A 27768-nucleotide genomic window follows, 5' to 3' on the forward strand; every position below is an offset into this window, starting at 1 on the left:
GTCGGGCTCCCTGCATGGGGCCTGCTTCTTCTGCCTGTGTCTCTGTTTCTCTCTCTCTCCCCCTCTGTGTCTCCCATGAATAAATAAATAAAATCTTTTTTAAAAATAAATAAAAAATAAGAAGAAGCAGATTGAGTTGCCCAAACCCTCCTCATTCCAAGTGTCCCCTGACTGGCTCCTCTGAGCCCCTCGAGAATACCACCTGATAAAAGTGTCTCTGTGTGCCTGAGAGTTTGGGCTATATAGGTTATGCCAACAATGTGATTTATTGCAAACACCTTTTTTTGTATGTCAAGATCACACTATATCAGGGCAGGGCAGGTGGGGGCCAGTGGGGAGGGAGGAGCTGAAGACTGCATGACTGTGTGACTGGCTCCTCCCCACCAACAGAAATCCTGGACACCAAAGCATGGTGAGTTTCCCTGATTGGCCACACCTGGTGTGTGTTGCCATACACTGCCGAATGAAGCTCTGTCAGGACAACTGGCAGCATGCGACTGGTCCAGTGTGCCTGGGCTCCACCCAATACACCTTTCTCCTTTGCTGCTTTTAATCTGTATTATTTTCCATAACAAGCCATTACTGAGTATAACATCTTTTCTGAGACCTGTGAGTCCTTCCGGCAAATTACTAAACCTGGGGTGGCTGAAAGGACTCCCAAAACAATATATAATAACACATACTTGTTTTGTATGCACCTGGTATTGATATAAGTTCTTTACATGTATTACCTTACTTCATTTCCACAACCCTAAGGAGTGGTGCTATTATGATCTCCATTTTACAGAAGGGGAAAAATCTAAAGAGAAAAAAGTAGCACAGGAAAGGCAACACAAATAGAGGGCAGATTTATCGCCATCACACCACTTTGGCCGTACCTGAGGCTGCAGAATTGTTTAGCTGAAATACCTAATGTTCCTTCCACCTCACTGCAAAAATAACTTTCTGCATGAGATTCTTATCTCCATTCAGGATATGTATGTACCATAGGATGCTTAAAGAAATCAAGAAGCAAATTAGTACGGTTGTCTCAAAAGATTCAATTTCTACTATAAAGATCAATCCAGGGGCACCTGGATGACTCAGTCCGTTAAGCATCTGCCTTCAGCTAAGGTCATGATCCCAGAATCCTGGGATCAAATGAATAAATAAAATCTTAAAAAAAAAATCAATCCAAACAGTCCAACTTTAGTATCAAGCTTAACCTATGAAAGTGAAATGTAGGGGGGCCTGGATAGCTCAGTTGGTTAAGCATCCAACTCCTGATTTAGGCACAGATCATGATCTTGGGGTCATGAAATTGAACCTCACTCTGTGCTCAGCCCAGAGTCTGTTTAAGAATATCTCTCCCCCCTTGCTCCTCCCTCCCCTCCTGTGCTTTCTCTCTCTCTAATAAATAAATACATCTTTAAAAGTAAATAAAGTGAAACAGATTCATTTGCTCCTGGGATAGGGCAGAGGAAGCCCCCAGCTCCTAGTCTAGCTCAACTATTTTACACTTTTCCTATGCATTCCTTCTGCTTTAGTTAAGGGCTTGGTGTGTGCGTGTAGAGAGGGGTGAGGTAGAGCAATAGATTTATACAAGGAACAGAAAAGCTGAAAACCCAGAAGCCATCAAAATAAGCACGAAGGAAACCAGAGGGACATACCTACCTGCCTGCAGTGGCCACATCCCTCTGGCACCCCCTACAGCTGCCTGCCTAACTGCTTTGTCCTCCGGCCCTGGTGAGAGTGGAAGATATCTATGGCTGTTCCACTTTGGAGACTTTGAAACTGCACTTCTCTTCCTTCAAGCCAGCTGGCTCTATTTTACAGCATGGCAAGGGAATCACAGCCACAGAGTTACAAGCCACCTTAGTGACCTATTGAGATTGAACTTGTAGGAAAAATTCAGTAAGGGCCACACAGCCTCTTCTTGAAACTTACTCCTCCATGTCCCTAGAGGGGCAACTCTACTGGAAGGTTCTTGCTTACACTGAACTCAAACCTGTCTTTTTGCAACTTCTATATATGATTTCTGGTTCTGTCTGCTGCAGCCACCAGTGTCCACATAATCCAGCTGGTCCACGTAACCACTCTTCGAAGCGTTGATCTAGTGCCCATGTCTCCAGCCAGAACCCAAGACCTGACCTTTGCTGCCCACCTGCTTGTACTCACCAGCTTTTGCCTCCCATTTTTCCTCAAGCTCCTCTTTCCAGTTTGCCTATAACTCAGGCAAATGAAACCTGAAACCACCTTTCAGGTGATGGCGACTGCCCTGACAAGACCTCCAGTCCACCCAGACCTCCCAGACCAGCTGGAGCTAAACCCCCTACTTGTGTCTTAACAGAAGGACCGCAGAGTGACCTCTAGAACTACTGACATTTACTTCATTATAATACTAAAAATCTCTGCCCGAGGAGGAGCACAAGCTTCATTTAAGTAACATGCAAAATACGTATAGGCATGTTCCCTTAAGGCGCATATGCAACCTTATGTGTACCGCTACATATGGTGACAAAAATCCCCATTTTAAATATTCATCCCCACCCTCACTAAAAGGAACCTATCCACCCTTGCTTGGGAAGTCACGACTTTGGAAGTGACTCCCTGTGATCTCCTTATTTGTTGCAGCAAAGTTTCCTTTGTGGGACAACTCACCTGTGTGGCTTCTGTAACTCACCGAGGAGCCAATTCACATTGGTTCCCTTACATCCTCAGCCCTCTCCCTGCCACCACCCAGGCAAACCAAGATTCCTCTTGTGTCAAGATTTCTAAAATTGCCACTGGGACACTTTCCTGCATCTCCTCATCAACCAGTTGCTCACAAGGTGTCACCTCAAAATAGAGTGAAATATTGCTTCCTTTATTCCCCCTCTTTCCATGCTTCTGTTGAAGCAGAAATGATGTGCCTAGAATTGCTATTAGCCTTTCTGGCACTCACACAACATAGCTGAGGAAAATTTAGCTATATTTGCATATGCTGCTGGTAAACCATTTCACTTCCATCTCGAAGGTGCGTGGTTGACTCTCCAATTTCTTCTTTTTTAAATTTGGCTGATGTCTCCACCCTCTCTCTGCTTTCTTGAATCTTGAAAACTGTTAGCCATCCAAATTATTGTCTGTGATTTTAATGAGTGTTGGATTTGTTTCCAAACTTTCCCTGCCCCGATTTGGGGAGCCACTATGGGGGAAAAAATTAAAAAATTGTCAAATATTGAATTTTCAAACAAAAATCATTTATACTCACTTATAGTAAGAACTGTTTTGAGAAGGTCTCCTGACATATGCCAGGGACTGTGAGCAAACGTTCAGGAACCTTACTTCTCTTGTGGAAATATTGCTTCAGTTACCTTCAGTTACCTAACATCAGACACACAGATGTGGGATTACTGTGATAAGCACCCAGAGGAGAGGGGGTTTGGAGGTGAGGCATTAGCTCTAGCAGGACAGGAAGGGAAGAAAAAGCTATTTGATCACACAGCGACATCATTCACAGTCCCTGTTCAAGTGACCCTTCCTTCCTTCCCCTTGGGGTCAAATTTAGATCGATGCGGACCTGTACTGACAGCAGGCACACAGAATGCAGGCTCTTATCTCAGCCAATACACTGTGTGTCTTGGGTGAGCGACGGGTAACAATTGAACAGTTCGGAGGAGCCGAGCATGAGGGACCAAATGAAACATTTTCTTTCTTATCTGTATTTCCCCTGATGGAGAAGATGACCGGAGCCTTTTTACCTGCAGCATGACATAATTCCATTTCCCTGGTCGCACAATGGCCATTTGATGTAAGGAACACAGTACGTTGTGAAAGAGTTGAAATTCAGAAAACAGAAAGCAAATGTTGCTTTAAAAAAAAAAAAAAAAAACTCGTATAAATAAAAGAAGCCAAGAGAAAGACCCTTCTTAAATGGTGCCCTCCGGATATTTAGCAGTCAAAGTACTGTTGGATTAAACTGATCAAGGGCTCACTGATAAAAATGTCTCCACCACTTGTAAACAGAGGGCTCTGAGATGGTGCACTTAGTGCATTAACCACAGAGAAGCCATTCGCCTTGCAACTTCCCCGTCCAAGTCACTCTTGGTGGTAATCTGTCCATTCAGTGGCTTTGCCTTCTCCCAAGAAGCTTAATGCTTCCACTGAAATAAACATTTTAGGCTTCATATCTGGGGTCCTCTCTGCAACACTGAAAGCCAGCCTGACCCCAAGGGCAGACAGGGGAGTGATCTGAGCTATTTCAGCCCTGGTTATCTCAGTGGCGTAGCAGACTATCCCAACAAAGCCTTCCTTCTAGCCTTGATAGCCACAGTTCGTTTTCCTGCCATTATGTCCATTCTCTCCCTCCCTCTCCTTTCCTCTTCCTTTCTATTCTCCTCCACATCTCCAACGTTTGGAACTTTCCCTGCTCCATATCATCAAAAATCTCTAGCCATGGTTGAAATTTACTGATTCCGAAGGCAATTACATTCCAGAAAGAACAAGATGAAGATGGGAAACATTCACCATGAGTTAGTCCATTCTGCAAAGACTCATAATTGGACTGAGACTTCTGCCCTCGATCAAAGGTTTATCTCTAGAACTTTGTTTAGCTACTTTATCTCAACAGCCGCCACCACATAGTCTTCTTACTAATGAACTGCCACTGCCTAGCTTCCGCTCTGCGGACCCCACATAAGGGCACAGGAACTCCGCCCTTCAGCTGTAGGCATTCATCCAGAGTCACAGGGGGTTATAGATGTAAAGAGCCTTAGAGGCAATTAAGTCAAACCGTCATTTAACTGGGGTCCTAACCATTTGTTGTCCAGGGACCAACTTCATCACTTCACCAGGAAGGACTCCATAGTCCTGGTTTTATTTCTTAAAGTCAAGGATGGGCTTGGTTTTATGGAATAGCACAGAACTGCCTAATATCCTAGTGAGCCTATATAAGGACTTCTAAACAGAAAGACTATTTTTAAAAAAAATGTATCTTTGAAGAACTCTTTTTTTTAATTTTAAAGATGTTATGTATTTATTCATGAGAGAGAGAGAGAGAGAGAGAGAGAGAGAGAGAGGCAGAGACATAGGCAGAGGGACAAGTTCCTACAGGGAGCCTGATTCAGGACTCGATCCCAGGACCCTGGGATCACACCCTTAGCCAAAAGCAGACGCTCAACCACTGTGCCACCCAGGCGTCCCTAAAGAATTCTTCTAGGTAATTCTATTAAGCCTAATTTTCTCCCTGCTATTTCAAGTATTAAGGAAATTTCCCTTGGGGAGCTCCAGCCTGGGCTTAAAAGGTGGCTCCACCACTAGCTTTGTGATGTTGGGCACATTCCACCTCCTCATGTATAAATGGAGATATGATATCATGTGAGGTGGGAGTAAAGAGGATTAGATGAGTTGAGACATGTAAAGCGTTCAGCTAAATGTGTTCATCTATTTTTAGCTTTTATTATTCTACCCCTTTTGCAGATAAGAAAATTAAGGTCTGGGAATATTGAGTTCTTTTATAAATTGAGCCACAAAAGCATGAATTCAATTCAACGCTCCCATAGTGTCACTGTGAAATTTATGAGAGAATTGTGTGTACTCATGAATCATATAACCTAATACTCAATGATAACTAGCATTTCAAAGTCGATAAAGACTAGCATTTTAAAATTTCAAAATAAGCAATGAAACTATTCCTCATGACTGTTCACCTTATGATCTTGCCCTATAGTTTTAGAAGTAACGCAGAAACTTCCATCTGATTAGCAATTATTTATGTAGCTTTAGGTGCAACATACCTACAGTTGTTTTCAACTGTGTAATGTGAAGCTTCTTTCTATGATAATTCCTTCAGTAATGTCCTTGATAAGAAGTTTAACGAAAATTTGTGAGACATGTGTTCCGTTCAGCTAACAAACTCCATAATCAAAATCATTCTTGCACCAACATGATCATGCTCTCTGGGAACAATTAATATTTACTGAACCAAATAAGTCATGAATCATGAATCAATAAATCATGTTTTTTTAAATAAATAAGCCTAAATATTTCTCACACAAAGCAGCAAAGCTTTACCTCATCAAAGTGAAGAAATAACAAATAAACCTTCCTCGATGTTGACAAAACAATTCGCCACATTTACTGAACTGGAAATATATAGAAACTAATCCAAGAAAAAATATTCTATTACTTTCAAAGTGAACTATTTTTAGAGAGAGATAAACATTCAGCTTAGCTCTTGCGTATATGCACCATAACTCAAATTTAAATGTATAATGTATTTCTATTTAACTGTGATGGGCTTGGGCACTGCTGACTTATAACTAGTGAAAAAAGCACCAAGAAAAGCCACATGTACCTTCAGAAAGGATGCAAGCAATTGCTTTTGTGAAATTAGACTTGCGAGTAAATAGAACTAGAGCAACATGGTCCAACACACAGCCCTGACCCCACGTGGCTACCGAGGACTCAAGATTGGGCCAGTCTGAGTTGAGGTGGGCAGTAAAGGTAAATGTATACACTGGGTCTTGAAGAGAGTATAAAAGAAGATTGTAAAGTATCTCATTAATGCCTTTTAAAATTACACATTGAAATCATAATTTTTTAATACATTGGGTTACATAAAATATCATTAAATTAATCTCACCTATTTACTTTTGCAGTGGCTTCAAGACAACTCAAAGAGCTTTACATATGTGACTCACATTGTATTTTTGCTGGGCAGTATTGGTCTAGAACCTCATTTATTCCCTCATGCTTATGGTTGCATACAAAGTAACATACAAATCCTCATTTAAAAATGCATAGCCATCTTTAAAGGGCCTCGGAAACATTAGTATCTGTCATTGCCAATACCCACTGTTCTAAGCTCATTCCATGTATTAACTCATTTAACCTTCCCGTTGACACGTGTGAAGTCCCATGAGACATGAGAGCTGTTTTCAGGGTATCAGTGTTGCTTGAATCCTAACTAGAGTGAAACTTTGTTAGTTTAGACTCGATTACTTTGCTGTCATTTAGATGAAGGTTAACATATACCTTGATTTTATCTCTAAATGAATAAATAATATTTTTAAAAGCTTTAGAAAGAAATTTTAACTACCTAAAGAAAAAGAAATAAATTCTTTCTGCACATACAGCAAAATTAATATTAACTTTATGTAATGACTGCAGATGTTTTTCGCTGTTTATTATAAGAGCCCGAGGAGAAGTAGCTGATGGAAGAGCAGTAGGCTAGGGATTAGGTGCTTTTTCTCATCAGTGTGTCACTCACTTGCGGTGGGCTCTAAGGAGTACCTCACTGAGCTTCTCTGGCCTCTCATTCTTTACCTGTAAAATGATAATCTTGGATGAAGTGATATATTTAGCCCCAAGATTCTATGAGTTACACCAGACTGGAGTCCACCATTTGTTCTTAAAAATCATTATATCTTGAAAATCAGTTTTCATATTTCCCCAGTTTAGACTTGAAGCTAATTAGCTCAAATAGTCTAAGTACCTCCCTACCTTTGTTTTCACCTCCTTCCAGAAAAGCATAAAAATACTAAAAATGACAAGAGTTGGCAGGACTTGGAATGCCTTTCCTGCAGTTAGTATGTGTCCAGCATATTTGGATATTAGGAGTCAAAATGATTTACCTTCTGTAAGTTTCTTTTTTTTTCCTTCTGTAAGTTTCTAAATGTTGAATTCAAAGTTGCCAGGCACTACTTAATAACTATTGCCCTGTGTCATTGTTAACGTGTTTTTAGTTTATTTGAAATATGTTAATGCTACACATGATCTGTGCTCAGATAGTAGATTCCTGCTGCAGAGGGTAGCTGCCAACAAATCTGTAGCCACTAAGGGTGTTCCCCTACGCACGGAAGTCCCCCTCGGCACTCAGTAAATCTTGTTTGCCACATCTGAAATCTGTCAAAATGCTCTGAGATTTCAACACACATTTTATTTGAATACTTTTAGAATTATCACCTACAGGAGAGTCTCCCATCTCCACAGCTGGTTATAATTATTGTCACCACCACCACCATCATCATCATCAATAACAACCATAAACCATTTATTGAACATTTACTGCATGCCAGGTTCTTGCACTAAGTGGTATTTAGCCTGCATCAGCCTTGTTTAAACTTCGAGATAATCTTCCAAGGTGGGTATTGTTAATTCCATTTTGTACACCAAGAAACTGTGCCTCGGAGAAGTTAATTAATGTTCCTAGTTAGTTGTGGAACTAGAATCTGAACCCAAATATAGGTTTACAATCTACATTCTTAAACACTATTCTACACTGTATAAAAAATATTAAAAACTGGGATGCCTGGGTGTCTTAGCAGTTAAGTGTCTGCCTTTGGCTCAGGGAGTGATCCTGGAGTCCAGGATCGAGTCCCACATCGGGGTCCCTGCTTGGAGCCTGCCTCTCCCTCTGCCTATGTCTCTGCCTCTCTCTCTCTCTCTCTCTCTCTCTGTGTGTGTGTGTGTCATGAATAAATAAATAAAAATCTTTAAAGGAAATAAATAAATAATTTTTAAAAATACCAAAAACTTAGTAACAAACCAAAGGATATTATATATATCAGAAACTGGTAATATTCAAAGTTCTCAGAGAAGAATCTCTCCTATTACTATTGATGGATCTGAAAGTTAACACTATAATCATCTATGATTTATAAAAACCTTGATTTTAGGCAAGTGAATGAAAATAGGAAAGTAGCAGAACTTCATTTGGGAAAAAAATATTGTAAGGATTATAGCTAATGTGATTTTAGCTTTATCTATAGTAACCATTAGCTAATATTTCAAAATTCTTTCTTCTAAATGTACAGCATTCATGCAAATAGCTGGGGAGGCCTAAACAGAAGCGCAGTTGGGTCAATAGAGAAAGTCGAGTAGGGGGGAACAGGGAGGAGCTTGGGTGTGGCTGAGGAAAGAGCTCAGCCAGCCACCAGAAGATGAGCCAGTCCAGGTCCCTGGACACAGGAGGAAGGGACAAGAGAAGAGAGCCCAGGGAGGCCATGGTAGAAAGTGGCAGCTGCATTCTACAAAGGTGTTTATCACTCTTTAGGAAGTTCTGCATTCCTATCATTAGTAACTCCCAATTTCTCAGCTGTAAAATGAGGAGAGGACATTACCATCCACAGGGCTCTGAGAGATGAAAGATATAATGAAGTGCTTGGAGTGCTTTTGAGGAGAAATGGCTTAAACTGGAGTTGTTTACCATCTTACTCATACTTCCCTGACTCTCGTCTTCTGAGCATGAACAACTAACACTCTGCTTGGCTGATGGCAGGGATAGCCCTTGTCTGCCCACCGAAGAAAGCCAAAGATGACAAACTTAGAAAACAGAGATGCAGCAGATTATTTATGTGACAGAGGAATTTTAACTTTACTGAGCAATTTACTAAAGAATCCGTATTAGGCAGAGTCACCTTCGGACACCTGAAACAGAATATTCAAGGTCGTAACTAGTGTTGCGCCCAAATCCTTCATGGGACCCCCAGTGTCAGGGTGAGGTCTATAGACGTCTTAGGATCCAATCAATATCTGAACCAGTTGGCTCTCCTACAATCATTCCATATTCTTGTGTGTGTGTGTGTGTGTGTGTGTGTGTGTAGGTTTACCAAGTTCTGAGGAATCTGTAGGTACTTCGATGTGAATTCAGGTGTTCTGAGATGGTCACAGGAGCATTAAAATAATACGTTTTTTGCATGCCAATTATTTCTGGAGAGGTTTTTTTTCTATTCCAATCATAACTTAAAATAGCATCACTGCAAATGGCTGCAGGTGCTCGCACCACCTGCTTTGAATGCAGTCATCTTTCATCAGAATTAGATCGGTACAAAGAGCTGCCAGTCAGTTTCAGAGCATCCCTAATTGTTCCTAATTATTCTCCTCCCTCTGAAATTGGTGGTGCACACCCTCAGAGGAGCCCCTTTGGTAGAACTAGCATATAATGTCCGGAAGCAGGTAGAAAAATACCAAAAGCTGTCAAGAACTAAGACAACGAGGATGACTCATTCTGTTCTGAGTTTGAGAGGACGGCTAGAGTTCTCGATAAAAACTACCTTTCATGAGTCTATTTTTTGATGGAAATGACAGTATGTTAATGGGTCTTTTTTGATATTACTCTAGGAGCCTGCATATCAAGTTTCTTCCTGAATGTCTACATCTTCCCCACTTAAAATGGGGATTGAGGCCAGTGTGACGGAGGAACTTGCTTTTTTTTTTTTTTTTTAAGATTTTATTTATTTATTTGAGAGAAAGAGAGAGATCACAGGAGAGAAAGAGGGAGAAGCAGACTTGCTGTTGAGCAGGGAGGCAGACACAGGACTCCGTTCCAGGACCCTAAGCTCATGACCTGAGCCGAAGGAAAATGCTTAACTGACTGAGCCACCCAGGTGCCCCTGGGCTAAGTCATTTAACCTCTATGTACTTTAGCCACATTAGCTATAACATGGGAATAATCATCCCTTGTTATCTATTTTAAATCTATTTTTAAGATAACTACTTTAAAAAAAATCTATACATTTTAAAATTCTCAACACCTGAAAGGCTCAGTTTTCAAGAAGCCTCAGGACAAGTCCAGGAGCATGTGTATCCAATACTCTGGTATGTGGGAAAAGAGAATAGTCTGGGGCCCTGCCTCTTTTAAGTACCTTTAGTGTGGTGGTGGTGCCCGGATGGGCAGCATAGGCACCACCTGGGAGCTGGTCACAAATGCAGATTTGCAGGCTCAGCCCAGACCTATGGAATCAGAAGCTGTATTTTAAAAGAGCCTGGTGTTTTGCATGCATGTTAAAATTTGCAAAACATTGGTCCAAAGCTAACACTGCAGAAACCTGCTTTCATGTTACAGCAGAGCTGTAAAGATTCATCAGGTATGGCTCATTCAAACCAAATTCCTGATTCTGTTCTCTAGTTCACTCAATATCTTAGAGAGTTAAATAAGCTTGTGAAATGTCTTACTTATTACTGGAGAATCACACTCAGTTTAGGAGTATCTGTCTTCGTATCTGAAAAATTATTTGGGTGGGAGGCAGGAAAACATTTCAGAAATTCAGGCTTGGGGAACTGAGGCCATCCTGATTTACCTTCACATTTTGTCAGTGTCTATGTCATACAATAAATTCTTTCACAAGGTTTGAACATGTGCTATATGCTGACTGAGGAAGGGAAAAAAAATCTCTGGCTTTAAGGTACTCACATGAAAGAGAGGGAAAGTTAACATAAAAACACCTGTCTGTCACTTCTGCAGCTGTTCATACATTCGAGAGGACATGCCCCAACTCAGGGGTCGACTTCCCAAGCTGGGCATTGGTCTAAGCGCTGGGACACAGGACTGACCCAGTCAGATGACCCTTGATGACCCACCCAGAGGTGGTGGGGGCTGACCAGGCAATGAAACATAAGCAAATGGGAAGTTTGGGAAACAGACAAGTGCTGGAGAGCAAATGAATCAAGTGGTGTGATGAAGAGGGACCAGGCGAAGGGGACATGCTGCTTCATAAGGATGGAGCTCCAGTGCCTTTGTGTATCCGTAGTGGGGACCAGCTTTCCGACCTCGTCTACCTTCCACGAGGAGTAAGAAGAATGCAGTGTTTTCTTCCTGTGACCAATCCACAGATACCTTCCCAATCCCTCCATATTCAACACTGCAATTCACTATTCAACGTGGAGGGCGCTTTATGTCTCTAATTTGAGCTACCAAGTAGATTACTATGATTTAACCTGGATTATTGCTTTACTTTGGTTCAAAGGAAAGGTACAGGCTGATTTTCAAAATAATACAAAAGTCAGACTTTACAATAATGCATGCAGATCTATAGCCTGAATTATGACTTTCATCAAACACTGAAGACTAACCAAGGGTATAAACACCTGAGGTAAGTGAATTCTTCTGAAAATATTTCTATGAATATTACCCACCCCCCCAACTGTTCATTCATTCATTCTTCTTTTTTTTTATAAATTTATTTTTTATTGGTGTTCAATTTGCCAACATATAGAATAACACCCAGTGCTCATCCCATCAAGTGCCTCCCTCAGTGCCTGTCACCCAGTCACCCCCAACCCCCGCCCACCTCCCCTTCCACCACCCCTAGTTTGTTTCCCAGAGTTAGGAGTCTTTATGTTCTGTCTCCCTTTCTGATATTTCCGAATCATTTTTTCTCCTTTCCACTTTATTCCCTTCACTATTTTTTATATTCCCCAAATGAATGAGACCATATAATGTTTGTCCTTCTCCAACTGACATACTTCACTCAGCATAATACCCTCCACTTCCATCCACGTTGAAGCAAATGGTGGGTATTTGTCGTTTCTAATGGCTGAGGAATATTCCATTGTATACATAGACCACATCTTCTTTATCATTCATTCTTCCTTCAAGAAGTATGCACTGGTCCTTTATTTTTGGCCTGCTTCTGAGCAAGGCCCTGAGAAACAAAACTGCAAACATGCAATCTGCCACACTGAGTACCCCCTTTGCAAAGCTTAACCCCTACCTGTGGTCTTGTTCCTGCTTCCACTGGCATCATCCAAGTTATCAGTCCACAATTTATCCTCTTCCTTATATGCCAAATGACAGGATGGTGGACTCCTGAGCATTTGGGTCAGTAACTCTATGCCTTTGTCTGCTTGCGGCCGTCCCAGGCCAACACCCATACCTCCTTATACACGAGGCTTCTCCCAGCTTCATTTCTCTTCCTACAAACTGAGATTACATGGTCGAGCCCTTAGTCTTCCTCTTGGCCACATGCTGAACTATCTAATAAAATCCAGCAAAACCCAGCCTTGGATGGGCTCAACAATGTGACTCTTCCATGTCAGCCTGGTAGCTAATGAGAAATGTGGCTCACACTACCCAAGAGTATAATGGTCACTGTATACCCATTATCACCACTCCCACCTTCACCTCTTAAAACTGCTTTATACCTTCTATGTTTCTCCCAAAGCAAGTTCAAGCCTTTCCCAATTTGCACACACTTTAGTTCATGCACTTCTGTGCCTCATTACCCAAACCACCTCCTGCACACCACTTTGATCTCTCTGGTAGGCCTTTCCTACCTCCTGGGGAAAATAGTAGCCAACAGACCCATGTGAGCTGAGCTCCCCTAGCTTCAGGCTCCAAATCCAGTTGTCTGGTTACTGCCAAGGGATCCTCTTCAACAGTGAGAGGCAGAAACCTTCAGTCAGGTTCTGGGTCCTAAACCATCTCACCTGCTTGGTGTTACTAATTATGTTCCTATGTCTTCAAGTTCTCCCTCTTTACTGGCTCTGTGCCATGAAATATCCTACCCTCTCCATTTTCAATAAAAGAGGAAGAAGATGAAGAAGAGGATGAAGAGAAGAGGAAGACAATAATGAAGAAGAAAAGAAAAATAGAACAAAAGCTGTAGTAAAAACACACACGTACTTCCCCAGATACACGTATCTCCTCCATCTCCACACCCAAACTTTACACAGTAATTGTTTCTTTTTTCTTTTTTAAGATTTATTTCTTTATTTGAGAGAGAGAGGAGGGGAGAGAAAGTCTTAAGCAGACTCTGCGCCAAGTGCAGAGCCCCACAGGGGGCCAATCTCACGACACAGCAATCACTACAAGGGCCAAAACCCAAGAGTCAGAGGCTTAACTGACTGCACCACCCAGACACCCCCAAATAATTGTTTCTATTCTCTATCTCCAATCCTCAACTCCCATCTGCTTCTGAGGCAATCTCATCTCCGCTATATAACTTCACTATAGGCTACCAATGTGGCCTTCAAGTCATGAGGCCCAATGGACACCTTTCAATCTTCATCTTACTCAGTATCTAGCAGCAGTCAATTTAGTTGACCACTCCACCCTTCCTGAAGCTTCACTCTATCCCCTTGGCTTCAGGGACATCATACATCTGGTTTACCTCCTACCATTTTTGGATGCTCAGTCACTCTGGAATTCTCTTCCATTCCCATGACATGCATTCCTTTCTTTATGCTTTTGAGCCCCTAATTTATATTCATTCTAGAATCTCCTTTTCTGAGCTTTTGAACCTTCTATGCAATGGCCTATGTGACTGCTCCAACTGGATATCACATAGGTCCTCACAACAACCATGTCCAAACCTGAACTCATAACCTCCCCCAGTCAGCACCTCCTCCAGAGTTCCCCATCTTGCCATATGGGACTGCTTTCCATCCAGGTACATGTACCAGGGACCTCTAGTCATTCCTGAAACCTCTTTTATTTATTTTCCATAACCACTAGATAATTTTTATAAGATTTTACTTATTTATTCATGAGAGACAGAGAGAGAGGCAGAGACATAGGCAGAGGAAGAAGCAGACTCCCTGTGAGGAGCCTGATGCAGGACTCCATCCCAGGACCCTGGGATCACGACCTGAGCCAAAGGCAGATGCTCAACTGCTGAGCCACCCAGATGTCCCCAAAACCACTAGATCATTAGGTCTTATTATACCCACCAAATGTTTTTGAGTCTGTCTTTTTCTCTCTGCCTCTGTCCCACCACTATAGTCAAGCTTCCATCATCTCTTGCCCTCACTGTCTCAGGAGCCCCAGATGGCCTCCTCATGCTTACTTTCTCCCATGTCAGCTGAATATTCTCACTACAGACAGAATGAGATTTTTAATAAACCCGATATATTCACATCACTTTCCTGCTTCAAATCTTTCTGCATCTCTCGACTGTTCATAAGTCCCCTATCCTTATCAAGACATACGTGGCCCTGCACAGCAGGCCCCTGTATACCTCCCCAGCCATTTTTCCCCTTACATTCTGCTCTCTAACCTCTCTGATGTTTTTAAGTTTGCTTCTTTTTAAAATTCTATATTTCATTGATTCTGGGAAGTCATCAATGATAGAACATGTCCTGATCTCAGGAATTTCTAATGTAAAAAAAAAAGCATCTTATAATTGTTAGAACACAGTAGTTCCTGCAAGTGGCCCTGCCCCTTCCAGATGCAGGGTTTCTGCTCCCATATCACTCCTTCTTTTGCCTGGGAAACTCTTTTTCTCATCCTTCAAGCCTCAGCTTATGTGGGATCTCCTCCCGGAAGCCCTTTCTCACCACCAGTATGGTCTCACCACAGGTTGGGGTCCCCACTATGCACCCTCATGGTACACTGAAGTTTTTCAGAGCACTTGTCACGGTGATAATGAAACAGCCCTTTGTATCATAATGTGTTTAAAGTCTTTCTCTCTTAAAAGATTATAGACTCAGAGCAGGAGATAATCAGGCTATCGTCAGCAGCTAAAACTTATCTTTGCTCCATGTAATCCTCGCAGCACCATAATAAGGCTCATCTATGATTCCCCTCCCTTCCTTAGAGTTAGGAAAACAAGGCCATAGAGAGATGGCTGCTCAGGTCACAAGACTACTAATTTGAACCACTAGGATCTGATTTCAAATTCCAGCTTCTTAACTACTTTTTCCTGTACTATATCTTGATGCCTACTAGGTACTTGGTAAATATTTGTTGAATGAATAAATGAATAAAGTCGTTAAAAAGTTAAATACTGTAAATGTTATTAATGGAATTCTAGAAACTAGGAGAAAAAAATAAGACTAATGAGCCCGTTTTTAATAAACTCAGAAACAATTTTAAATTCTAATCAAACATTGATCACAAAGACCATGTCGCTGTCTTATTCTATTATGGATGGTTGGCAACAACTTCTTCATCACTCTAGAAAGTACCCTATTCCTAACAGCAATTACTGTTACACCTTTCTTTCCTCCCTTCCTTCTTCCCTCCCCATCTGGGTTTTTTGCCTTCCTTCTTTCCCTTTTCCCTTCTTTTTTTCTCCTGCAGTTTCTCCCTTTCTCCTTCCTTGCTTTTTCACAAAATACGTGCTGAGCATCTATTACATACTTGGGAATATGTGACGCACAGGATACATATTGGCGAAAAAAAGAGCACAATCCCTGCCCTCGGTGAGTATATAATATATAGAAGGGAAATTTCACACACGAGTAAAACCAACAAATATGTGATGGTGGAACTGTGATTCCTGTTGAGAAGGAAACAGTTCAGCGATAGAGAATAGCAGATGGGAAGGACAGGAGCCCACTGGAATGGAGAGGGTGAAGAGCTGCCTTCAGGGGAATAACTCCTGCTGAATGAGGAGTTGGCCACTTATTGTACTGTTCTTCTGTGGTGCTCTGCAGACTTCTTCCCTTGCTGCCATTCAACCCTAATAGCGACCCCTGAGGTTATAGCCACTTTATACTTGAGGAAGCCAAGACTCAGTGAGGTTAAGTGACTTACCCAAGGTCACATAACTAGAAAAATCAGAGGAAGAAAATGATCAGAACCTACGTCTACTCTGATAAGGGAAGATTGAGGAAAAAAGACAAATAGAGAGGCAAAGAGATGTGCCACCACGGAAGTCACAAGTCACAAAGCTGAAGCAAGCAGACCATAATTAGAATGCAGTGCCATGTACATGCCCTCTTGATGCCAATCTTGAGGAGCAGCAGAGCAACGTGAAGCAGGGCTCCCTGGGGCTGGTCACCATAGTAGCAGGAACACAACAGCCACAACTGAAGTGGGACCATGAAGGAGTTTCCAATGAGATGCTGGAAGCTCAAAAATACTCTTCTGTGGCCTCAACATAAAACTCAAACACTACAGTTTGGATACCTTAAGCCCAAATGATATGTACAGCAAGGTTTCCCTTAGGTTCCTAAATAGGCACTTGTAGTGTACAAGCAGCACATCGGTTTTAAGAACGACACCGCAAAGAGATTTTGATCACATGTTATGCCAAATATTTGTTTTCATCCATATGATTATCAAAGCTTACAAGCAAGATTCATTGCTGGCTAGATGTTGGCCACAGACAGCATCAGTTTTATTGGAATCGGGCGAAATGTTTGTTTACCAATAGCAATATGTTCACAAGAAAGAAATGTTCTTTGTTTTTCTTGCCCAGACTACATCTCCCTTTCCAGCTAGTCACATCTGATCATGGTGCTTCGGTAAACAGGAATCATTTCAAGGACACACATAGTGAGCAATCAAACAGTTTGCTCTGGAAACTACACGGTCAGTTTAACCACATCTGTTTGTTTCCCTTGAAATCAGACCTGCTCTGTTGCTTTGCCAGGAGCTTCGAACTCTTCATCTCCTAATTTTTCATGTCATTCTTTAAAAAAAGAAGAGAAAACATGGCCCCGAACACAACGTTTTATCCAGCCCTATTCATTTTCTTATTGACCAAATTCCTTGTATAGATTTTCTTTCACTCTGATGTTACATGGCTATATGGGATGTGCTTGCAAGGAGATGCCCCCCTTCAGTTCTGCCACAGAAAAGAAAGCTGTAGAAAAGTGGGAGATCCATCTTAGCCAGACACACAAGTAGTGATGAGGCTATACAGCTATTTTTCTTTGTTCTTTAAGAAATGTTAACAAATTCTTGCCGGCATCCATGAAACACACCAGTATCCAATAAGCAACATAAAATGCTGGGCATTTATGGCTTACTGAGAGGTCTTTGCTTCTGGAAGTAGTGACATCTCAGACATCTCAGCTGCCTAAGTAGGAGTGAGTGACACCTTGAAACTAAGAAGTTCAATCTTGTATGAAGTAGAAGTCACGAGACATCTCAGAGGGTGAGATGTCTGTGGGTCATTCATTAAGAAATGATGCATTATGTGATTTTATTGAACGTAACATCCATATGGAACATCTGTTCCCAGGCCACACAGTAAAACGGACTGTTTTTGCCCTAACTGCTTGGAACACAAGGGTCCTTCTGTTCCACACTGCCACCCCTCATTCTTTTCCTATGGGTTGTATTTCATGATGATGCATTACTTCTGCCGGAAACTAGTAGTTATCCAGCAAATGCATACATTCATCCCATAAAAAGAGGACCGCATGCTGGAAGATTGCCAAGGTCATGGCCAATTCTATTGACAGCTGAAAACAGTTAAACTGACTTTTACCACCCAGACAGGAGCCAAAATTTTCTTCAGTTCAGAAATCTGAACCCAACCCAGGCATTCCCTCAGCTTATTCCCTTTCCCCAAATCAGATGGCTTATAATGTCTCTATGACATCTTCCTCACCTCGTCTAGGAAAGGTATTTAGAAAACATTAAAGTGGAGGCATTTGGTCAAAAGGATCAGAAGTAATCCTACCACCCAGGCCAGCTGGCCAAGATCCCAAGGCATTGGTCCCTCTGATTGCCCAGCACATAGCATAGACCGAGGTGGATCATCTCTTTGGAAGTTGGGGCCATTCTTCACTGGTGCAAGCAGAGATGCCACCTGGTTTTCTAAGGGCTTTTTCTCTATAAATACTTGTCTGGGATCCCAGATAAGTGTTGATATTTTAATAAATAAATACAGCAGGAGTTATTGCACACACTTAGCCAAACCTTGTCTATGATCAGGCTGCTCCCAAAACCAACCCAGGCATTTCTTGAAATTTCAAGGGACGTGACTGTTTTGACTCTATGAACACTATTATCACATGGCTAAACAGCAAAAACCAAAAGCCTGAAGACAAACATCTTTAAATGTAAATACATAGTGAAGCCACCTGAGTCATCTCTATGTCAGGCCATCTTAGAAAGTCGGTACAGAATTAACAACTGAAATGTTACGACTGTGCTCATGTGCATGAGTGGTGCAATGTTGCTATTTTTTAAAAAGACTTTATTTATTCATGAGAGACACAGAGAGAGAGAGAGGGGCAGAGACACAGACAGAGGGAGAAACAGGCTCCATACAGGGAGCCCAACATGGGACTCGATCCCGGGTCTCCAGGATCAGGCCTTGGGCTAAAGGCAGGCATCAAACTGCTGAGCCACCCAGGGATCCCTGCTACTTTCTGCACTGAGGTGAAGGTGCAATGCTGACACTGGTCTTGTGATTCCATGAAAGACTGGGGCCCATGGTCTGCACAGAGGAGGTGCTTGGTAAATATTTGTGGGAGGGACATGGGCAGGGTGGGCGTGGCCTTTGCTCCGGGCCATGGACTCTGCAAGTTAGAACACCTTTCTGTGCTTTGTCAAAGTCATTCTGGCTCTGCATTTCCTCAGACCGACTCCACTGGGCCTGGGTGTTGGGATGTAGTGATGACTCCATGAGGCTCACCTGCTGCCCAAGGGAAGTAAAATGTGGTATTCTGCTCTGGTACTTTCTGGGCTTCTGAAAAGGAGCCATGGCTGCACTACCACCAGGCTTGGACTTTCTCTTTCAGTGCTGACTCAAATCTTTTTTGAAAAATTAATGAGCCAACGAGACTATAGTACCACATCCTACCTTAGAAAAGATAATACTCCATTTCCTTGTGCAGATAGGTACACCGGAGCACATGTGAGGTGACCTCCAGGAAACAATGAAGATGAAAATTGTCAGCCAAGGTTCAGACCATGTGCGTCTTCATGACCTCCTGAGTTTCCTGATTTTCCATTTCCAACACTGGTGCAGTGTTTACCTACCCTCGTCTCTGGGAGACAAGTGTTCAGAAAGATTCCTATGATAAAATAGCTTTGGTGACACAGTTTTTTACACTGCAAGACTTCTCAGGACCTTGACTATGATAATTAGAGGAAGAAAGAAATTTTTTAAATCTAAGCACTAATGAAAAAAAGGGCATATCTGTGCACCATTTATACTTTTTAAACTACAAAATATTGAATATGTATGGAACATCTACCATGGGCAAGACACTATGTGTTTAGAAGAAGCTAGCTGCAAGGCTATACAGAAAATCCCTGGACTCAGTGTCAGGGGGCTTGAGCATTAGTCCCAGGTACTTCACATAAGCCAGTAATGGGCAAGGGGATGGGCAGATATTTTTATATTAGTGTTTATAAGGCACAAAACTTAACAGAATTTACCATCTATGACACTAAAATTTAAATTAAATAGTGAGTAACTTTATTTTTATTAAAATTAAAGACCTTAGGATCATTCCATGAAATAATGCTGATTACATTATGGCAACATGAGCTTGTAATTACTTAATAAATGCAATGTTCTCTCAAGAACTTGTATATATACCTTGTGTGGGGCAAAGGAAAAGGTCCTTGGTAGCAGAAATTCTGATGATCCCTAGGTGACCTCTAAGGATCTCCTCTGGTTCTAAATCCTGATGATAAGGGGAATAATAAAATTCATGTTTAGATATAATTTTAGTATTTTATATACAATTTTCATGGAGGTTGCTTATCCTGCAATCAGGGGCAGCCAGGGTGGCTCAGCAATTTAGCGCTGCCTTCAGTCCAGGGTGTGATCCTGGAGACAGGGGATCAAGTCCCATGTCGGGCTCCCTGCATGGAGCCTGCTTCTTCCTCTGCCTGTGTCTCTGCTTCTCTCTCTCTCTCTCTCTCTCTCTCTCTCTCTCTGTGTGTGTGTGTCTTTCATGAGTAAATAAATAAAATCTTAAAAAAAAAATAAAGCTGTCTGCAGTGGTACAGACCAGAGGAATCTACTCAAGATCTACAAGAAGGTGGTAGAAAATATAAGCTTCCTCTCCTGGTCGCCCTGGCAGAGGCCTCCTGCCTTTTGGCCCTGGAGGGAAAAGTGTTTTGATCTGGTTCATTCCCCTTCTCCTTTCTATGCCAATCCTGTTTGGTCCAGAACAGCATCCAGCCCCTCCGCCAGGGCGACCACACCTTAGGTCTAGAAAACCAGATGCTCCCTTGCTGGCCAAGATGGTGGTTTCACATGGCAGAGAGCCTGGCTTTGCAGAGCACTCTCACTTTTGCCCAGAAATGCCAGGAAAGCTTTCTATTTCTTTGAGATCCAAACCACCCTGTCTGCAGGGCAATCTGCACTTGGATGGCTCTAGCTCCAGGAAAAGGCTCCAGTTACTCACTCGGAATCCAGGTCTTAAGACAACATGTCCATGAGGTTTTTTACCAGTAATCTCTAATATATATTTCATATATATATGTGTGTGTGTGTGTGTACATATACATATCTGTATATATTCCAATATATACACATATACATATGTATATATACATGATATAGAATATATAAATGTCTAAGTATATGTACACATTTATAATATATACATATATGTATTTTTAAGCATAACTTCTCCAAAAATGACTAATCATCCTCCAGTAGTTCAAGAGAGTGTGTTTCTCTGTGTATGTGTGCGTCTGTATATATGGCTTTTAAATAATATCTATAGCCATTTAGAGATTAAGGCTAGAACCAGAAAGCAATTAACAAGCTTAATAATTGAAAAAGATATCACAAAATCTGTGCACTGGTGAAAAGATCACACACTTGCTCATGAAGCAAAAACATCAGACTTGCACCCCCAAACCTGAAGCAAGACTGCTGGGTCTCGACCCCACATCATCCTCTCCTCCTTCTTAGGTGGCAAAAAACCTCTCGGGTTTGGATGTATCTGCCCGTGTGAATCAGGGGTACACTCCTGCCTAAGAAGTCTTCATCATACAGGACTCAGGGGCAGGAGTCTGGGTCATAGGTGCCACCACTGAGCCACTGGAACTCATAATTCTATAGTCACCTCACTCTGCGACATCTCATTACATGAACTAATCAATTGTCCGTATTGTTTAAAGCAGTCCAATTGGAGTTTTATCTTATTTGCAGCCAAAATCATCATTACTATTTCAAAGCCTATTTACTGTTACTTGTTGGACAGTTTTATTAAATTGGGCTACCTACTTTCCAAGACTAAAACATAGCCCACTAGTAAATTAGATAGGAGGAAACAGAGTGCTTCCAACATATATAGTTCCAGGAACAGAAAGTGACAACTGATGGCCTAGAAGCAAGGAAATAGACTAAACTGCAAAATAAAAAACAGAAACAAGGGATCCCTGGGTGGCACAGCGGTTTGGCGCCTGCCTTTGGTCCAGGGCGCGATCCTGGAGACCCGGGATCGAATCCCACGTCGGGCTCCCGGTGCATGGAGCCTGCTTCTGTCTCTGCCTCTCCTCTCTCTCTCTCTCTCTCTCTCTCTCTCTCTCTGACTATCATAAATAAATAAATAAATAAATAAATAAATAAATAAATAAACAGAAACAAGAAGGTAAAAATACAAAGTTCAGGGTCATTTAGTATCGGAGCAGAGAATGCCACACACTCAAAAGCCCATAAAAGCATCATTTTTTTAAAGAACAGACCAATATTGAAATAATCTGTTTAGGAAAATTTCCATCCAAACTAATAATTTTTTAAAGTTTTTCTGCTTAAAGGTTGAATCATATTTATCTGAAAGAAGACAAGAGCTTGTTAGAACCACTAATCCCCCACTGAGAATTTTATACATCTTGGATTTTACTCTACACGTGCTAAAAAGTGTTGTTCTGAGCCACTTGGAACTCAGGGGTCACATTATAAATAGTGACTACGTTCCAAGGATAATCCACAAAAGCCCACTTGACCCCAAATGGACCTGAAGGCTGGTGGGAACTATGGTGACAGGGATTGGGACTCTAGGCAGTGTCTACCCATTGGAAGGTGGAACATTATCCCACAGGACAGACCCATGTCATCTGACTCAGACCAAGGAGGTACTTTTTAAAGCCATGCTCTAGGGAACATGCTGCCCCATTAGCTGCCTGCCCATCTCTGGACAATGCAAACTGAGGATGGCTGACAACCCAGGCTGGAAAACAGACACCACATCAGGTGGGAAGCTCGAAGAGATGACCTTTAAGATCTCCAGTACTGTTTTTCATTTCCCCAGCTCCCAGTGGGTTCCGAGGGCTCAGAGATAGTAGGAATGGTGGCTATTCTGTCTATAATTTTCTCAGTCACCACAGATCTCCATCACTGAAGCACTTGACAATAGGCATAGTCCCACAGCTAGGGTGGTACCTCCTTGCTGCATCACTGCTGATACCAGTTTCCTCACTGCCCATCCTGCTGCTGCCTAAAATCCCCAAGCAATGGGGCACCTGGCTGGTGCACTCGGTTTAGCAACCCACTCTTCATTTTGGCTCAGGTCACGATCTCAGGGTTGTGAGTTCAAGCCCCACATCAGAGTCCACGCTGAGCACAAAGTCTGCTTGTATTTCTCTCTCCCTCTGCCCCTCTCCCACTAACATAAATAAATAAATAAATAAATAAATAAATAATAAATAAATTAATTAATTAATTAAAATTAAATGAAATCCCCAAGCAATGGCCCAAGGATGCCACCACCAATGAAAGCAAGAACGAGCAGGACACCTTGATGGCCTTGGTTGGGTAATGAGATGTGTACACAATTACCAAGCTTCCCTGGCATAGTCTTGGATTTTGACTTCAACATCTTACATTTTCCAAAAGCTACCTTTGTTCAAGAAGACTTCTCTAAGGGTCTTCCTGGTTGAAATTTAGTGAATGTTTCCTTAGAGTATTGAGCAGGTTCTTACACCTCCTTTATAGTACCTCTTCCATTCTCCATTATATTATAGTTATTTGTGGGCAAATCTTATCTCTATAGGCTATAGGAAATAGGAAATAGGAAATCCTATAAGTCAGGATCTATGAAAGTCAGGAGAAATTAGCTCTCTCCATCTGGGAGCTAACAGTTCGGTTGGAGTAATTGGATAACTGCACCAAGGGTGGGTTTCAGAGGTAGCAGCTTTCATTCAACCTTCATTCATTCATATAGAGTATGTATAAGGTGTCTGTTGTGTGTCTATTATGTGTTGGACATTGATTTCAAATCTTGAAATGGGTATAAGGTGAATGAATGTTATACAAAGACTTTATCCAGGGCACCTGGATGTCTCAGTGGTTGACGTCTGCCTTCAGCTCAGGTCATGATCTTGAGATCCTGGGATCGAGTCCCACATCAGGCTTCCTGCAGGAAGCATGCTTCTCCCTTTGCCTCTCTCTATGTATCTCTTATGAATAAATAAATAAAATCTTTTTTTTTAGTCTTTATCCTCCAGAATGCACTATTTAATAATGGAGGCTATCATCTCCTCTGATCCTCAACATCAATTCAGAGGCAGAACTTAGAGTCAGGACATGTCTAGTCACCCAAAAGAGCTATAACTCTGTAACTGACCATCTGGAGGAAGAGTGGCAAGTTCCTATTTTATGCCTCTTGACTTTGGATATTCCAACAAACATGAGGGTATGATGACTTTATTTAAGTCTATAGAGAAAAGGTAGGGACAAACCACAGGAAGTGTCACTGTTCCTGCCCATGGAGGAATTGGAGAGAGAAGACTGGCACCAGAAGTGAGGATAGAAAGTATGAGGAAAAGTAGACCGTATGCTATATCTTATAGAGGACAGGAACATGGAACATGGAGTGGGGCTGGCCAGCTCTGAATCCCAACTTGGCCATTCACTCTCTGGGTGACCTTGAGCAGTTGCTTAACCTCTCTGTGTCTCAATTTCCTCATTTGTGAAATAGAAATAATGATAATACCTTTCTTATACACTTATGGTGAGGATTTAGAGAGTTAATGCAGGTAAAGGGCTCAGAGCAGTGTCAGTAGTGTGAGTTGTTACATTATTATCATTACTGTGCTGGAGCCTGGACTGAGAGTAGGTCAGAACTTGGGTGGGACAATCTCACCTATATCAGTCAGGTCAGTCCCTTCACTATAGAGACACAAAGCCAGCCTCTTAACCCCATGACCAACACTTCCTAGAGAATGTAGGCTGTTAATCTAGTGAACAAATGAATTTCCAAATCCCTCCAATCTCAACAGAGAGGCTTCACTAGACATGTGAATGCAGTATTCCCAGCTACACACATGCTGATGGGAGTATCCATTAGCATTGTGTTTTTGGAAGGCCACTAGGCAGCATGGGCTAAATTTAAAATGCACACCCTCTGACCCAGCAACTACATGGCTCCAAGTTTACCCAAGGAACTTCCTGTGAGAACAAAGGTGGTATATCAAGGACTTTCACTGAGTCTTTTCATTTGGAATATAGAAAAAACTCAGAAATAAGCTAAATGCCCATCAAGAGGGAAATACTAAACTGTGATATATTCATATATTGGAATACCATGAAGCATGAAAAGCATGAGATGTGTCTAGATTGACTGGCATGGAAGGATGTACATAATAATAAATTATGGGGTAAACTGTGCCCTGCCCCCCAGATTTATATGTTGAAGCTCCAACCCCCAATACCTCCGAATGTGATTATATTTGAGGATAGTCACTTTAAAAGAGGTAATTCAGGTAAAACAAAGTCTTTAGGGTAGGTCCTAATCCATCATGACTGGTATTGTAAGAAGATATTAGGGCACAGACACACAGATTCCATGTGAAAACACAGGGAGATGGCGGGCATCTACAAGCCAAGGAAAGAGGTCTTATAAAACACCTCCCAACGCCTTGGTCTTAGACTTCTGGCCTCCAGAATTGTGAGAAAACCCATTTCTATTGCTTGAGTCACCCAGTCTGTGGTACTTGGTTGCAGTAGCTCTAGCAAACTAATACACAATATACAATATTTTCGATGGGTGTGGATAGATGCATGTAACAAATGGAAAATGGAATGGAAGGGTCCACCCTAGTCTGATAACAGTGGTTGTCATTAGGAGGAATTGGGGTTAAAAGATACAGATGCAGTGAACCCAGGGCACCTGTACCCCGATGTTTATAGCAGCAATGTCCACAATAGCCAAACTGTGGAAGGAGCCTCGGTGTCCCTCAAAAGATGAATGGATAAAGAAGATGTGGTTTATGTATACAATGGAATATTCCTCAGCCATTAGAAACGACAAATACCCACCATTTGCTTCAACGTGGTTGGAACTGGAGGGTATTATGCTGAGTTAAGTAAGTCAATCAGAGAAGGACAAACATTATATGGTCTCATTCATTTGGGGAATATAAAAAATAGTGAAAGGTAATAAAGGGGAAAGGAGAAAAAATGAGTGGGAAATATCAGAGAGGGAGACAGAACATGAGAGCCTCCTAACTCTGGGAAATGAACAAGGGGTGGTGGAAAGGGAGGTGGACGGGGGTTGGGGGTGACTGGGTGACAGGCACTGAGGGGGGCACTTGATGGGATGAGCACTGGGTGTTATTCTATATGTTGGCAAATTGAACTCCAATAAAAATATATATATATATATATATATATATATATATATATATATATATATATATATATAATTTTTTAAAAAGGAGGAAATGGGGTTAGGATTGAGGGTAGTAGCTGAAGGGGATTATAACCTTAAAAATAAGGTTTTAATTTTTACAATGAGAAAGCACTCATAGGTTCTTTGTATATCAGTTTTTAAAAACCCTTCTTCATGGCACTCCATTACATCCAGTATGCAATATACTTCACACCCAGATGCAACAATCTTTAGAACTTCATTCCACATCCACTCCCATCCCACAACTCTTGAACACCTGTTTGCCACACCAGAGTTTCCCATCCCTCTGAAGCCTCCATGCCTCTGTCTGTGCCCTCTGCCTAGAATGCCTTCTCCTCCTTTTTAAGCCTGGGTTGTTGATTTTAATCCTTCAGAACCTAGCTCCAATGTCACTCACTTTATAAATAGGTTGACAAAAGTCTTACTTGACAGATTTTTCCTGAGCCATACTTCTCTGTTCTTTTGATGTCTTATTTTCATGTGTGTTCCCAGCGCCTATCAGTGCCTATAGGCAAGTAAATGCTCAATAAATAGTTCTAAATGCATAGATGATAGGAATGTTTCTGGGAAGTTGCTTTTTCAATCCAGGGTATCTCAAAGGCCCAACATTTCATTCTGTGTGTGTTAACTCAGATTCCCTAGAGACTAGCACTGCAATCATGACATGAGCGAGGTCCAGTCTTTGACTCTTTATTTAATACAACAGGGAAAAGTTGATTTCTGGGCCAGCCAAGCCCCATTTGCTTTCAATTCTAGTGAAATCAGCTGAGAATGTATTGCAATTTATTTTATTCAAGTTCTGTGCACATAAAGGTCTTCAATTACTTAACCTACAATGGACCCAAATCAAAAATGCTTATTGACTTCTGACTAAGAGGCTGTGATAACGCGGGTCTTACCTCTTCATTGGCTTGGGTGAGCATTCTCTCTCCAGATTGGAGGATGTGTGTTTCACATGCATTGCATTGTAGGAAGTGTGAGTATAGTCATTCTCGTCACTGTAGTCTGGACCAAGTAATGTCCGAGCCCAAGTTCCCATGTCATAAGGAGGAAGGGTTCCTCCAAATTCCGAGGGCAAAAATTCAGGGTGGATTAGCTGGTGAAGGCTGTTTAAGTTGTTTCCGTGCAGGAAAATCTGGAAAGGAAAACATAATTATCAACAAAAAATCCAAAACATACGAACAACTATTTAGCCTAATACACAATTTAGCAATGACAAATTGGATGCGCTGCTGGTGATCATGGTGTTTAAAGAGGCATTCAATTTTGTGTCTGCAGCTTAATCTTCATAAAATGTTAATTTACTGCTCAGAAAAGGGGCTGAATTAATAGTCCTTAAAAAATGAAGTTTATGAACAAATTGGGTATTATTTGGCCATGGCCCAATTTTACACATATAGTAATCTCCTAATTATCCCTGCTGATAAAAAGGGTAGTGATGTAGACCAAGCAAACTCACAATCATGTCCCACATGCATCCCCACATTATTCTGTGGCTAACACCCCCCTCAAGGGCTTTCCGCCCTCTGTACCTCCTCCATCTCCCCATCCTTTCCAGGCCTTTGCCAAGCAACAGCCTTTTCCTTAATCTTTCTCAGAGACACCTGCACTCTCTGGGTCTCCTCTCTGCTGCCCCCAATTAACTATTATTTGCTGACTTCTAATTCTTCTGATTTGTTCATTTACATCTTACTTGCCCACAGGAAGAAAAGAACACTCAGGAAAAGGGATGATGTTTTCTTACTC

At 41.7% G+C, this 27768-nt stretch overlaps 1 protein-coding gene across 1 annotated transcript in view; it reads right to left on the bottom strand.

Annotated features, from left to right (window-relative positions):
• Positions 1-27768, bottom strand: part of CLVS1 (clavesin 1) — a 162973-nt gene that overhangs the window by 2785 nt on the left and 132420 nt on the right. The window contains exon 4 of the mRNA XM_055318407.1: positions 26922-27157. Within this exon, the coding sequence (XP_055174382.1) occupies positions 26922-27157 (236 nt within the window). The remainder of the gene's footprint in view (positions 1-26921; positions 27158-27768) is intronic.

Source organism: Nyctereutes procyonoides, unplaced genomic scaffold (genome assembly GCF_905146905.1).
Source record: "Nyctereutes procyonoides isolate TBG_1078 unplaced genomic scaffold, NYPRO_anot_genome, whole genome shotgun sequence".
Lineage (NCBI taxonomy): Eukaryota > Metazoa > Chordata > Mammalia > Carnivora > Canidae > Nyctereutes > Nyctereutes procyonoides.